At 32.0% G+C, this 16,713-nt stretch overlaps 1 protein-coding gene across 2 annotated transcripts in view; it reads right to left on the minus strand.

Annotated features, from left to right (window-relative positions):
* Window positions 1–9,280: 9,280 nt before the first annotated feature.
* The window catches only part of LOC131850085 (uncharacterized), an 80,831-nt gene continuing 73,398 nt past the window's right edge, over window positions 9,281–16,713 (minus strand). For both annotated transcript variants that reach the window (XM_059200238.1, XM_059200236.1), the window contains exons 8-11: window positions 14,783–14,894; window positions 12,528–12,630; window positions 10,988–11,174; window positions 9,281–10,446 (exon numbers count right to left, since the gene is read on the minus strand). In XM_059200238.1, coding sequence (XP_059056221.1) covers window positions 9,701–10,446; window positions 10,988–11,174; window positions 12,528–12,630; window positions 14,783–14,894 — 1,148 coding nt within the window. In that variant the 3' untranslated portion in view covers window positions 9,281–9,700. The remainder of the gene's footprint in view (window positions 10,447–10,987; window positions 11,175–12,527; window positions 12,631–14,782; window positions 14,895–16,713) is intronic.

Consider the following 16,713-nt stretch of genomic DNA (forward strand, 5'->3'; position numbering starts at 1 on the left):
CGTGCGAGGAATTGAGTCCGCGACCATCTGAATTAAAGCGGTGTACTAAACCGTTAGACTACCGAGGCTGTGATATGATTTGTTGAGTAACTTCTTTAAATACATTTTTAAGGGGATCAAATGAGGTTGACGAAGTGTATAGTGAAAACGAGTAGAAAATATTCGGGGGATCGCAACACTATATGAGATTAAAGAATCTTCTATGGCCCTCAAACAAAGATATCCCTAATGTGGAAAGGCTCTGAAAGCCACCGCAAGCCACATCACATGACTTGATATATTCTGGAATGTGGCACAAGTTATAACTGCAAGCGGTTTTTAGAATATTTATTTTAAATATCATTAAACTTTACTCCATTTTTCGACAATATGATATTTCGCTCACTGATAATTTTTATAAAAAAGACTATGCATAAAAAATACATTAAATCAATAAAAAAAACATTACACACACCACCCTGTATTAGATACACATACACGCATAGAAGAAGACATAGTGTCTGGTAATATAATTTTATTAATGTCCAACTTATAATACAATATAAATGATAATAGTACAGTTTTGGTTATTGGTCTATAATAATGAAAAAAGAATATTATAACAAATTCTACAAAAATATTCAATAAGCAAAAATGCTTAAAACTAAGTTTATTGTGAATAAACATTTTTTCAATTTGTCATATAGAATTGCTAGAGGTTTATAACTTAAACCATACTCTTACCTATAAAGGTATACACATTAGAGGTTTCGGCATCTTGTCGACTCTTCTGAGTCACCTCTGGTCGAGTTACATTATTTTCTAGTTACATTTTGTTGACTTTTCACTGGCTATTTACAAGGAACAACAACATTATTGTACACATTTGCTTTGTACGTTTTGAGTATTCAGTATATCTATCAGTTGTCTAGTACTGATAACACAAGCTCTAGACTAGATGCCGTGTGAATTGTCCACTATACTAGTATTATATTGTACTAGCTGTGCTCGTGGCTTTACCCTCGTTATATTTCAATATAAAATATAGCCTATATGTTACTCTGATGCACAAGCTAAATAGTTTCATCAAAATCCGTTAAGTAATTTTTGCGTAAAAGAGAAACAAACATCCATACTCACAAGCTTTCGGGTTTATAATATTATTAAGATTAAGATTATTATTATGTAACTAGAATAACAAACAAGCCAACTGCCCAATAAATGGACCGTGGCAACAGTCGTATGTATGTAAGCAGATCCACGAACATTGCATTGTCATGTTACGTCCGTGATACCCCACATGCATGAACTCTTAAACACTAAGGTGTCATTTCACTGCTATGTCTCACCTCTTTTTTCATACTACGATGGTGGAAAACAAGGATACGATTAGATAGCTAATGGTCCATAGGTTGCGGTAAACAGTTACCGCGACGTATGGACGTATGAAACACCAGGGTTGTCACGTACGCATTGCGGACCATTAAGAAACCTTAACATACCCTACTTACTGCAGTCTCTTGAGAAAACCTTGGCAGGTTCATTCCACAATCTAAGTGTAACTTAAACGCAGCTTTAAAGCAAGCTGCTTGGCGTTAAGGCAGAAGTACTAATACAGTCCCAGTTTGTGTATGTTAGTCTATTTAAATTAACATTCATTTAATGTTTAACTACATTCAAAACAAATAATTGAATGTAGTAAATGGAATTAAAATTATACTGAATGAAAATGTTTCATATTGCGTCTTTACTTCAACAGAGGTCCTCAAAAATGTTAATATTGCTAATTTCGCCGCAAGCTGCCGCTGTGAACATTAATCATTCTGTATTAGTGATATAAATATCTACCTACGTACTCTCAGGACCCCGCATTTAATACAAACTTTCAAGTCTACAAAATTTGACGTTTATGATTGATAATAAAATGGGGATGCAATACGCTTTATGTTTATGAAGAATACCTTAATGAAAAATCCCGTTTTAATCCATATTAAAAAAAGTAAACGATACTCAATTTGTTATATCTTATGATTTTTTTTTATTTATTTCTCACGGGTTGGTCATCAGTTTCCAAAAATATTATCGAACGAAGAATAGCAAATTTAAACACACATTTTTAATTAGGATTATTTTTACAGTACCTTGGATATTTGTGATGTAACTCAAAAGAAAATATCAAACTTGTTAACAGTTTCCTAATCAATTTACATGAACAATACCACGAACATAAACTCATCATACGATGCCCTCATGCGCTGTCTAACATGCATGACTAAAGTGTTATGGCTAACCTATACTTTCACCCTTCAGCTGAAACACAGCACGACAATGGGTGGGTAAATATTACCCACTAATATGTACTCACCCATTTCTGCCGTCAAGCAGTGTCGTGCTATGTTCACACGAAAAATAACCCTGCCCTTAATCTTTATTTGAATTCACACGTAATAGTATAGAATAATAAAACAATAGAATTGTAAAACATTTTTTTTCCACTCTTCTCACATCAATTTACGTTTTAAGTGTTACGGTATATTATAATGTATATTTTAAAATGCTTAAAATAAAGTTTATTTTAATAAAGGCTATTTTTATGTATTGTACAAATGTCTTATGTATAGCTTGAATGTATCACAAGAAAATCTTAATTGTTAAAGTCTATTATTACCTTCATTCATAGGATATAAATAAAAAATTAATATATTGCTACAACAATGAAGATACGGCCTTTACATATGTGTATTTGTTTAGTTCAATGCCATGGCGTAGCTATACAAAATACCAGGTCACACTGTAACCCGAAGGCTTAAGGCTTAATACCTTCAAAAGAGTAAGAGCTCTTTTGTTCAAGGAAAGCGCTGAAAGGTGTTAGAAACAGTTAATAATAAAAACTACAGTAACTGGGGTACACTACCGTAGCTGTAAGGTGAAGCTGGTAGTTTGAATAAATATTCAAAATATCTTTATTCATGTAGGTCTATTACAGACTCTTATGATATGTCAAATCTACCGTTAGTTCACTATGATTTCGAGGTGAGAAGAACTTACAAGAAACTCATCTCCTATTCTTTTGATTTATCTTTATCTTTTGATTATTTAATTGAATTAGTGCTAATCGGTAGTTTGTATTCACACACTTAAACTTAAATTGTAAAGTAAGAATAAAATTATTAGAAAGAGCAACACACAAGTTTCTTGTTCGTTATTCTTGTGATGAGGCAGCTTTCCGAATAAGCAGTAGATTAAAAAAAATGTGATGACTATTCGACGACCTTGGTGGTCTAGCGGTCTAGCACACCGCTTTACGTGTACGCGGTACGATTCCTCGCACGGCACAAACATTTGTATTCATGAGTATGATTGTTTGTATCGGTCTGGGTATTTTTTATGTATATTGTGTATGTATTTAATTTCAACCTCCAGCAATGGTATTTCCGAACCGATACGATATTGACACCTTCAAGAAAAGAGCTTATTCCTTTTTAAAAGGCCGACAACGTACTTGCAATTCCCCTGGTGTTGCGGGTGCTCATGGGCGGCTGTAATCACTTATCATCAGGTGAGCCGCATGCTCGTTTGTCCCCTGTGTTATAAAAAAAAATCCTTCTACCAACCAATTATAATTTTTGATCATATATTAACAGAGTCTATCTATATATAATAATGTAATCTATAGAATTTACAACACTTCCAAATAACATTCTTACTCACTCAAACACACACACACACACACACACATTCACACGTACACACATACACACACACAACATATTCTTTGTTTATTTTATTTTATTTTTTGTCATATATTACTAGTATTAATATTATATATGTAAATCCTCTACTACTTTTTTTCGATGGATGATAATGGAATGGTGCAGCCTGCGCTAACGTTTTACGCTGGCGGGGCACCAGTGGAGAACGATTAGGTGAACATGAGATCAGGTCAGTTCACCATCGTGGTAAATTTTTCATAAATTTATCACTACTCGCTTACTCTTACTCTTCTCCCCAATCTCCACTACTACTCATTTGATTTTTTGGGGCTAATGTGACACAGGCGAAGTTGAACTGTTCAACTAGTACGAGTATATTCTATACGTACAGCGTTAGAGAATGTAGTAGATAAACTTGTTGTTTAATACAATTTACTCTAATATAAGATAATTTCATTTGTCTGAGTAGGTTTTAATCTCTCTGTGCTTCAGATTTACTTGAGAATTAGTCTAACAGATAAAACCAACTTGGCAACATAGTCACAACTATTCATTGAAACTCATCCAAGCCAACATTGTTGAATCTTTGTTGTTGCTAAGCTCCAACTTACGTTTATCGTCTACAAATTCATCTAATTGTCAAATGTAGTGGAATAAAATTACTTAAGCATCTACTAAGAGGATAATTCAGAACATAATCCAGATTGTCTGGAAGATATCGCTTTGATAAGACTATTTACAATTTACTTTCGAATGTACAGCTTTTTGTGTCTGTTCTTTGAACGCAATTAATGTGTAACAATAATTATTATTATTTTAGAGAACTTAATATTGTAACTGTATTGGAGCAGATTATATAAACTTTAATAATTTATTTACGGCAATAATGATCTCTTTGCAAAAATGTAGATATATATATAGAAAGCGTATATTTTCATAATTTATTATATTCATACAAAATAATAAAGTATAATAAAATAACATAAAGTTTGTGTATGTGGTCACGTCAGTAAACTGAGTTTTTCTTCTTTTACAATTATAGCATGGCAGTAAACAAACTTGTAGCATACCTGGTGGTAAATTATTATCTTTGGTGTGTGACTTACCGGACTTTTTTAAGGTTTCTTTATTGTATTAGTTCGATAGTACCATTACTGGAAGTTGATTTCATAACTAGTTTATGAGATGCAACTTATTCCCAAACATAAAGTCGAATTAGAAACGTTATTAATTCGATTGAAATTAAGAAGTGTTTGCTAAGACTAGTAAAGTAGTAAAGAAGATGCCCAAAAAATTTGTAGATGCATTTTACGTTGTCTGTAATATTTTTACTACGAGCATTTAGTATTTCTTTCTCATGATCAACACACAATGTCTATTATGAAGTAGTTTCCTTCCCCGTGGCTCAACCTTTTGTTCCTCCTTTGTCCGGGCATCGTTATGTATGAATTCTGCTCATTTTCTCTGCAAGGGCTATTACCATGAAAAACAATATTTTGTGGCAAAGTCAAAGAAAACATTTTACGATAATAATTCAATTAGATTTAATATTTGGTTATTCTTTCTATTTGTGATTTATGTTTCCTTAACACAATTAACACTTAACAAATTGTTTTCTTATTTCAGCGCGATTTAATATTATATTAAGATCTTACCGTCTATGTCGGAGCAATATATATATATTTTACATGGTATGTTTAAATTGTTAAACATATATATAGATATATATGCATATACATAGTATATATGTAAGTCGTGCTCGTCTATAAGTAATTCTACAACTTTGTATTCAATGTTAATAAAGATGCGTGCTTTGTTATTTACCCCTAATTATTTACATAATATAAAACAAAGTCCCCGCCGTTGTCTGTTCGCTTATATTTTTTAAATTAGGCAATATATTTCAATATAGTTTTCAGCAATAGTTAGAATTATATAGATTCAAGAGTAAGGTTTATATGTATAATATATGCAACATGCGTGTACAGAAAGCCTATTAATTTAAAGATATGTAATGCATCCGTGCAAACCCAGGGTTATTAGGAAATATATAAAATAGATTCTGTGAGAATTTTATCTCAATTCCTCCATCCATTTTTATGTGAAATCTTAACACACATATACATATATATGTATATATACAGACAAACAGACAATTTTCATTACTATTTTTCGACATGTAAAGAAAATGAGAACGATGATGTAATAATTAGGTTGAATATGTAAATGATAAGTAGACCATTAAAATGTGATATTATAAATTAAGTAAGTATTTCCTCAATTTATTATATCACCCATAAAGATTTAATGAAGGAAATTAACAAAATGAATATTAAATTAAGAAGTATGAATATATTTATACAATAAAAATGTTTTATTTAAAAGGCCTCTTACAGTCTGAATCATAAACTCTTGCCGCTTTGAGAAGTTGTTTTGTACCGGAAAAAAGGATCTTACCAGTTATTCTTTTCATATATTTTATTTTTAAATTAAATTTAACTTCTTTGAAAAGTTACTCAAAGCTTTTCCTTATTAAAAAATGAATTAAGAAGTTGGTATAATAAAGTTGATTCCCAGGCGTCGACTGTTCGCGAATGATACCTACTTCAGTTTTGGAAAAATGCTTTACATAATGCAGTGAAAATGTCTGTGGTCATTATTTCAGGGAATTTTGCAATGAATTAAAAACTTCAGGATGTGTTAAATGTTCCTCAAAATTGAAAACTTCCAGCGGTAATATTCAAGGTTTATGTGTCCTGAAATATCTAAGATGCTGAATACAGGGGTACCTAAGAATAATTATTGAGAGGAATACAAACTGTACTTTTTAGCTGGATTGTTATGACACCTCGTTGATCTAGTGAATAAGGCACCGCCTTACTTCCCATGGTCACGGGTTCGATTCCTCGCTAGGTATGTACCGTATAAAACACATAAAACATTAACATAAATGTTTGTATGTGTTTATATCAATTGTCTTAGTACCTACCCACAACACAAGGCCTGCTTAGGAGAAAAACAAGGAAGATTATGATTTTAACCGGTATGCGTGTACTCTATGTTTGTATATTCATATGTTCGCTCATAACTTCTAGACTACTAAAAACCATCGCTCCTAAGAATATACTTCAATTCTTGTCCCTGACGGGTTTAGGTAGCGAACTTTGAAAAAGGGCGAGCACAATAGATCAATGCAGGTTGCAGTGTTACAGGTCTTAGTACTTGACAATAACCATTGGGCTATTGTAGGGTATTGACTCTTAATAAAAAAATCATCATTTTAATGGGGTATTGCGGAAAGCATCTAGATCGCCAGCTGATTATTAGATAATTATATAAATATATATACTCATGACTAAAATCTTGGAAGAGGTACTGCAGTTGAAAGTTTTTATATCTCCAGATATATTTTCTTTACTTAAATGACAGCTCTAGAAAGACAAAATTATGGTTATCAGTGTCTTTAAAACAAATATGGTTAGTTGAGAAAATGCTTCGAACTCTAGAAAATTAACACCATCGGCACCAATTTAACTAATGGACTAGCCTTTCAGTTTAAACAACATAGTAATCCGAGCGGACACGACCATTCCAGCCAGGCGCTGACCTCCCCAAGGAATGGAATAATCTAATTTAAACACTGTAAGGGCAGATTCGAGGACTCAAAAATCAATACCACTCGATTCCATCAAAGCTAATACGTACTTACCGATCCTGAAAAGAACGTGAGTTGCAAACGGTGACTATTACACCGTTCAGTAATAATATAATGTTTTACATTCATTAAAAGATTATATATGCTTGACTTATTTGTTACATTACTACTATTTGACATAATGAAGAAAATGACGTAACTTTGAATACAGGAAATATATATATAGGTACAACTTGATAAAAAATGTAAGAAATCTTTATAGAAAAGCGAATAAATAAAAATATAAACCTGAGGCATATTGATATTTATTTAAATTTCGAGAACTATGAAGGGAAAGAATAGACGTAGAAAACTGAATATGATATTTGACGATCTGGGTGGTCAAAATTTTTAACTCAATGCCTTAGTTCCAGTAGTCGTGGGTTCGTATCCTCTTAAGTTACAAATATTTGTATTCATGAGTATCTATGGTTATTGGTATTGGTCTGGTTGTTTTCTATATACATATTATTGTAGCAAATTCGCTGACGGTGTAACATACAGTCCCCAGCCATAATATACGCAAGCAAAGATCACAGATAAGTGGCAACAGAGCCTATTTTTCTCGCATTTTACCCCTGAGAAGCACCGCCCATCTTTCTACTATATTTATTACTTCAACCTTTCTTTTTGCGACTTGATTTAGGCCCTCTTTTAGACGCTATCTTAATTGGTAAAGTTCCCTAAGATATGGTTTTATAGGAATCTGCGACAGGACCTTTTGTGAAGTGAGTGATTGTGGTCATAATATGAATGTACCGGCGATGCTATCTGAGTATCGCATGAATAGAGTATAAATATCACGTTCATATGAATACTAACTGGCAGACTGAGTTTCATTGATAAAAAAGTTGGTAAAAATAGAGATGGTATTTTAATATAAAAGGGATGTTGAGGTGTATTACAGATTTCTCAGTAAATTATTATGATTATTCAAATAAAAATAGGTAATTTTGGATAAATGAAAATAATTTACTTTCGTAAGAAAAGAATCATTTACAATGAAAAACAAAAGAAGATCTATGATAGGAATATTTAAAAATATATGGCTATGGAAAAATATGAACGTACAGGTTTTATCTTCAACAAGGTAGTTTCATAACAATAATCAGCATTTGTAAAGTCAACACTATAACTGTACTAAGTTTTTATATACAAATACTAACTATAAATATATAATATAATAAAAAAGACACAAACGAGTATACAAATGTTTATACTATACTCGAATCGAACCAGGGAACATCGGAAATAAGGCTGTATAGTACCAGAAAGAGCACCAATGCCGCTAAATAAAAATATTTCATAATTCCTCATCCTAGGCTTTTTTTTAGTGCACCAAATTCTTAGTTCACCAAGTCATCAGTGGGGAGAGGGAATTGTTAGTAATGGATTCTAATAACCCTATTATTGTACCATGTCAAATTGACCTCCTCCCTGAAACCACCGCGTGGTTGACTCCTGATAATTTTGCCACGATGACCTAACAGAAACCAGACTTCATGAGTATGAAATATGATGTAAATGACGTAGATACTCATCCCATTACCTTGCACTGGTGCCACGTCAAGAGTTTCGTTCATTAAAAAAGTCTTCCGTGGTACGTTCGTGGCAGTGCTTCCTATTTATTTCCTAGAGTACAAGTTTAGTGGTAGAACGGAGGATTAACTCGAATAGGCACCGATTCGACTCGAAAACAAAGTTTCGCCAAACCTTACAAAGTTATATACAAAGTTTTTCACTTCGAAAAGCGAGATATTGAAATTTCATGGGATTGTTGACCTTGCTACAGAGATCTTTGCGTTTACAGATTTTACTGCTTGAATATTTTATTGTAGTTCTACTCTATTTAAGGTTGTTAAAAAAAACTCAGTATGTAATAACTGCACTTATTCTTGCATATAAAATATTATATTAAAGTTACAATAATTAAATACTAACTTAACTAAGTAATATCACATATCACCAGCGACAATTTTCACAGATTTTATAGAAGTTTAAATATTTTTGGCAAGCTGCATAACATCTATAATTAATAAATCACAGACATGTAGTTCAATAATATTAATACAGTTCCTTCCATTTAGAAAATAAATAGTTAACGATCCATGTAAATACGAGTTAACATAAGTACTGTCCAATAAATAACCGTGTAACAATTGAATGAATTGGAAATGCAATTTCATAATATGAAAATGCACAATTAAATAAATACATTATTGTAAGTACAAATTCGTATTGTAGCAACCGATAAGATTAATGACACCGCAATCTCAATAAATTCAACTAAATTAATAATTTCAAATGCTATAAATTACATTGCACTGTTCAATTTTAATACCCAAACACTACATAGGAATATAAGTCCTAATAAACAATTTGAGGAGCCACATGATGATGTAGAATTCATAACTACTACAGGCCACCAATGTGTTATAGATATATATGAATTATCATCCTTCGGTTTCTCTGTAGTAGCGTGTTCTAACATGTTATCTGGCATGTAACTCCCACATCTGGGAAATTCAGGGGGAATTGGCGGCATATCTTTATGTTCACCCACTTTAAACACTAAAGCCATTCCAATTTCAACATGAAATTCAATATGGCAATGGAACAACCAGTATCCAGGATTATCTGCTTTAAATCTAATGACCGTATAACCTCCATCTGGCACTGTAACCGTGTCTTTTATTGGTGCATTCTTAAGGTTTCTTTTTAATAAACCAGCTTCGTCAAATGCTTTTACTTCTTCTATAGTTGTTTCATTAGCTAGTCGTCTCATTCCAACTACTCTAAAACTATGTCCATGTAGATGGAAAGGATGATTTGCATCAAAAGTTACTCCCTCGTCAAGTATAATAATTTCAACAACGGAATTTAATCTAACTGATAAAACATGAGAACATTCGCAGTAGCCTTCCTTGCAGTTGTCATCTATACTCGACGAGTTGCAGAAATTTTCGGGTGAAGGTCTATTAAGAAGTAATGGACTCGATGGCATCTTCATACTAATGTGATTAAGTTGAGGTGTGTACAATCGATTAGTCTTCACTGGTACTGTAAAATGAAGAATATTTTAAATTTTTATATTGTCGGTAAGTTATGTTACTAGAAATAGTAATTATGTTTAGGATTCAATTGTGCTAGTAGTAACGGTCATATATGTATAAAACATCGTGAATCTTTGTTGGTAGACTAAATATTACTGTACCATTACAAATGCTTCTTGCGAATTCACTTAAACTGACTGACAATGAACATATTGATGTACATTGCGATGATGAAAAGGAGTAATTACATATCTTTATGTTACTCTATTTTACACGAAGAACTTAAGCTTAACTTATTTAAAATTAAAAGTTTAATTTTAGAGAGAGCTTATAATAGTTAACTAAGAAGAATAAAAACAATGCCATCACAAACAGAATAAATGGATGAAGTTTTAGTAGATACAAATAAATCACACATCTAAAAGAATAGACAACTTGTTTTAACAATAATACTTACGACTTCTAAATACAGTAAATATTTGCAAATATGTGTATCTACGTGTGTGACTTGGTATGTTTTGTTTGTATCACATAAAAAAAATTGTTACCTTGATAATATCCATAATATGGCGACCTGTGGAAATGTGAATTATTCTTTGCGTAAAAGTCATAAGCCACGTAGAATTGGTAGTCGGCCACTTCTTTCAACGTGTCATCATATCCTGCTAATGATCTCATCTCTGCAACGCTCACAGTTTCGTCTTCTTCTTCGCCTTTATTCAAAGCATTTAGTTGCTGAAACAATGAAAATATCTGCATTTAATAGTTTGTCAAGCTAGCATTTTAACGTAATCGTTGACTAGGTTGATCTTTTCATATTAAGATATTGGTATGGCAAAAATATCAGTGTCGAAGGCATTGTAATAATTATGATTAATAATTTCAAACTGACATCAAAACAATATACAGTTTCTCTATTACACAAAATTTGTTATTGCAAAATGTATAAGTTAACTCGTTTGGTCTAATAATTTGGTCATAATAGATAAAACGAATTCGTTTTTCTAAAGCACAGTCACATATAATATTATAAAGTTTAATAAATGGCAGACTAAGTCCATATAAGTAAGATCTTTTTTTATATGACTAGAATAATATACAATTTGACCTGATGGTAAGTGGTAACGGTCGCCATTGTATATGACATCACCAGGCACATCACGTTGTGTTGTGATATCCGTGGTACCACTAGTTCTATTCTAAATGCTGTTGCTATTCTAAATACTAAGATGCCATGTTTCCATAACATCAATTTCACTACCATGAAATATTTTGTTTAAAATTTTGGGATTACGAAATAAATAGTAGACTAAAAAGCAAATAATTTCAACAAAATTAAGATTAGATTTCTTTTAATAATATTCATCATTATGTACTCGTATGTATAAAAAATAGGGAGGCACAAGTATCGAATTTTATAGCATTATCGACAAAACATAATCCCGAGAAGCAACTTATCAGCCGAAGATATCCAAACATGGCGATACTTTTACGATCACCGAGGGTGAATGAGAATATGGCACACCGCACTATACGTGCTGTATTGAGCCGATATATTTTATGGTGTCGCCAAATGACACGCAAGATAGATAGTGTCCTTTCATTTGATCATTTCAACTAATCTTGAGATATTATGGGGTTAGCTTGATAGAAAAGTGGTTGCCAATTTAATGATATATTCTTAAGTTATACAGTGTGTTGACGACAGACATATTTCATATTTTTTTGACACATGTTTTTTATACAAAATTGTAAACTTTTAATATCTTTATTTTTCTATTCAGTTGTGACAAAATGTACGTGAAATATTAAGGAAACAATGATGAGCTGTAATACAGAGGTTGAGTAGTCAGAGGTGAACTTAGTGTTTAACCAAAAGGAATTGTTGACTTGTAAGCCTACAAATCATTTGGATGCTGTATTACGAATTAGACCGGTTGTTTCGGTATTTCCATCATTGGAAAGACAATCAGATTTATTTTGTATGCCTAATTTGAACCAAGCCTATTGAGTTAAGTATGTGTTGTAAACTGCTAAGCCTACACAGTCTCAATATAAAAAGTACTAAAAGTAGGTATATATACTTACCAATCCCTCGTTGTGCAGTTCTTCCCAAGTCGGGTCGCCTTCCGGTTCCACCTCCATTGCACCCTCATAATGAAGTACCGCCACTTGTTTCGCCTTTGTGAATCTGTTGACACAAACATGTCATTCGACTGCATCTTCAGTATCAATAGTGATATACAAACATTACTGTTTTATTTATTTTCCGCGTGTGCACTCAATAAGATGGTTTAATGAAACGCCCTTAAGGTATACTTTGAGAGGACTAGAGACGCGAAATGGTAACAAATATTCTTTGATTAACGAATTGAAAATGAAAAGATGAACGAGCGACTGACTGAGTGAGATGACTGTGTACAAATTGTGGTTATTTCTGTCTCATTTATTTCTGCCGCTTATACCTAGCAAAGTGTATATTACGGTTTCAATGGTGACATATGGCAGTCAAATTAAAAAATACGAAGGTATAACTACTTAGCCCACAGAAATGGTAAGACATGACTGATAAGTACAGATGGCATAATGTTTATGACGTTTGTGATACTATTAATATATGTTGGCGACGATTGACTCTTTCCCTCAAATAGAGCTAGTTTATCTATTTGTTAAATAAAAACGTCATCGTCTCATGCATACTAATGATAGTAGAATTAAACAAATTAAAACTTATTAATAAAGTAATAAAAGAAATTGCTGGAATATCTTGAAATAGCGTATTTTTAGGTACTTTGAATTGTAGAGACAAATTGACGGCCTGATCGGTAACCATCGCCTATATACATAGACAGTGCTAAGAACATCATATGACACCCATGTTAAACTGATGCGTTGCCATTTTAGAGGTCTAAGATATCATGTCTGTAGGTTGGACTCCATTTTCCGCAATTGGCCTCTCATTCGGGCCGTTGTGCGTGTATCATGTCTGTAATTTCACTATCTAATTAGACTCTGTAACCGAAATACAGCTTATAAAGCATGCTACTTGACGGCTGAAATAGGTACCCATGCAGACGACATACACAGTATACCTCTATGTATGTATGTATATGCCGATAAAATACCATACTTGTAATAATAAATGCTTGGACCATACCATAAAATAAAATGGTTTACTGGATATATTTCTCCTTTTTGTAGAGAGAAAATTTTTGAGTAGCCAAATAATATTCTATCATTTTCTATAGATAGAAACAGGATGTTTATCAATTTAAAATCTTCTCGGCTTCATGGAACAACAACAGACTGGTCCGATGAATATTATCATTGCATCGAGATAGCTTTGTGGGGCCGAAGTAAATTTCATTTTATAATACAAACTCGACCGAATGTTTGAGAATTTACCAAAATATTTGTCTTATTAGCAAAATTCAAGCCGACCTTTTTATATAAAATGGTTTAGGTGTACACAGCCTAGGTTTAGGAACGATTATTATTGATAAAACTGGTTTATTTATTTATTCTTTTGCATACAAAAATGTATATTTTGCTATGCTATGTATATGTTATATTTTGCGGACATAATGTCTGATGGTATTATTTACCAGTCAACCGTCTCTGTGCGGCAAGGTGGTGGTGGCACTTTAATTATTATTAATATAAAAAAAATAAGAATAGACGAGTACAGAAAAATAATATATATATATATATATACATATATATATATATATAAACATACTAATTTACCTGTATAATATGGTTTGACAAGACATAGAAATACGCCTCTGACCTGATCTGATCAGCCAGATCAGATCAGGTCAGACAATAACATACCGATCTGGATTAATATTATACGTGATACATAAATAAATTCTCAAAATTAACAATTCTCCTAAAAAAACATACTTGAATTGAGAAACCTCCTTTTTGAAGCAGTTGAAAATTGCTAATCTCTCTGATAAGTTGAACTTGAATTGAACCAACGAAAGAAAACTCCTATTACTATAAAATAACTTAATTGTCAGTACTTTTGTTTAAAAATCTTCACAAACGAAGACAGACTTAATAAATTTTATAAATTTCAATCACGTTCCATTCAGAATTATCTAGATATTTGTGGCTTTTTTAGGGTCCCGAACTAAAAAGATAAAACAGAACCTTTGATCAAATCATACATCCTATTTAAGAAAGAAAGAAAAGAATTAATTTAATTACTTATAAAACTTGGGATATAGTCAGGTTTAATAGTCCATCGTTTTTTGGTTTGCAGAGGGGACCATGTGAAGGTTCACATGGAACCCTCATTAATATTCTGAAAATGTATGTAGGTATTTTTCACTCACCTTTCATCACAGTCCATTAGCCCACGAAATCGAATCCAGTAATTGTCAATCTCGTTACTAGCGTCAACCACGAAGTCATAGCGTTCTCCAGCGTAAGTTACCAGAGAGGTAGCTGTCAGAATAAAAAGATAAATTTAAAATGTATTGTAATTCTAATATTATTTAAAATGCTTTTACTTAGTTCTAATGAATTAATTTTTATTGTGATTTGTAAAATAAAATGTTTTATAATTCGTACTAATATTTTGAATGAGAAAGTACGGCTGTCAGTCTATTATGTCAGTATGTCTTACTATTACACGACTAAACGGCTGATCAGATTTAAATGAAAAACATGAAGATAGATGGTCGACGATGGTCCTCGTGGTACGATATATCTTGATCTTTTATCTCAAAAAAATTATGGGAATACTTAATTATAAGTAGAATATATGTATACAAGATTTTTGGCAATATTAGTCTAGTTCAAGTTGAATGAAAGCCTATCATTATTTACATTATAAAAAAAATATTATAAAAAAATCGAACTCTATTTTATACCACAGAGAAGTGCTAAAATGTTTACAGAATTAGTTCCATATTTGTATATTAAATACTCGAATTGTAGTTCCATTTTTAAATAGAACAATTAACTGAAAATTCAACACGAGAGCAAGCTTTTACGATTCAGTCAAGTATCATTAACATTGGTACTGAATATACGAAGTGTGTTAATGTAAACCAAAAAACGTATGAATACATTTTTACAGTCACTTTAGAAAAAAAATACTATATTATCATTGCCTAAATTTTTTTATCGGCTTAGTTATACAACCTACACAGAGACGACGGTTGTGCGGGCGTTTCATTAGAGTGCGAAATATATTTTATCTCTTTCGCACTTATTGAAAGTCAACCCTGAAATTCTTTGTTGGCACAAGCCACGTTTATTATTCATAAGCCTGACAGACCGTAAGTTTTTCTTCCTTTCAGTTTTCACATATTCAATTTTCCGGCAAAAAGTCTGCAAGGCCCATTTCAAAGGGTTCAAGGAATAAACAGTTTTTTTGCGGGAACAGACCTGACGCCCTGTTCCGTAAAGCTTGTATTTGTATATTTAACATCCTAACTACTGGGTAACAGATGTTATACAGACTCATGACTTGGTTTTTCCGATAAAATTGATACAATTTATTTTTTCTATTTATGTATTAATAAAATATTGGTATATAATTATGTTTTCCGCGTCTTTATTATTTTTAGTACGTTTTAATATTTTTTATGTTATATCTATACAATTTCTGTAAATGTTACTGATTTTTATTATTATTACTGTTAAAAATAGTGTAATAGGGCTGGTTAGATGAGGCGGTCTTGTTACATGCTTGTGTCCCTAGGTAATGCCTGAAAATCAGTATTTTGCTAACTGGCTGATGTAATTGTGTATCTACTTCTTATTTTTGTTTTTCACATTACTGTGCCTTGTATGGACGTGCCTTTAAAACAAATAAAAGTTTCTCTATCTATCTTTTATCTGAATATAATCAATATTTTCTTCTCCATTCACAATCATACATGTATAGAGTGCAATCAATCAGAGTAAGAAAGAATTAAGACGAAAAATCACGTACAATAAAAATCAAACCACAAAATACTACACCTGTTATGAATGATTCAACGGTACACTTGTATATCGAAGATAGTTTAGGATTTAGCATACCGCTATACTTCAGATGGTCGCGGCTTCGATTCACATGGTGCAAACATTGATATTCTTTAGTATTATTGTTTGTATTGATCTGGGTACTTTCTATGTATATTATATATCTATATATTATGTAATAACTGACTATTAAATCTAATAGTCAAATAGTCTACAGTTAATACAATATATAAAAAAGTGCAAAATCCTCCTAATGAATGACAAGCTACACTGTTATTGATAAAACATT

Source organism: Achroia grisella, unplaced genomic scaffold, assembly GCF_030625045.1.
Source record: "Achroia grisella isolate CSIRO2021 unplaced genomic scaffold, CSIRO_AGI_Agris_v1 utg702, whole genome shotgun sequence".
In the NCBI taxonomy this organism is placed as follows: domain Eukaryota; kingdom Metazoa; phylum Arthropoda; class Insecta; order Lepidoptera; family Pyralidae; genus Achroia; species Achroia grisella.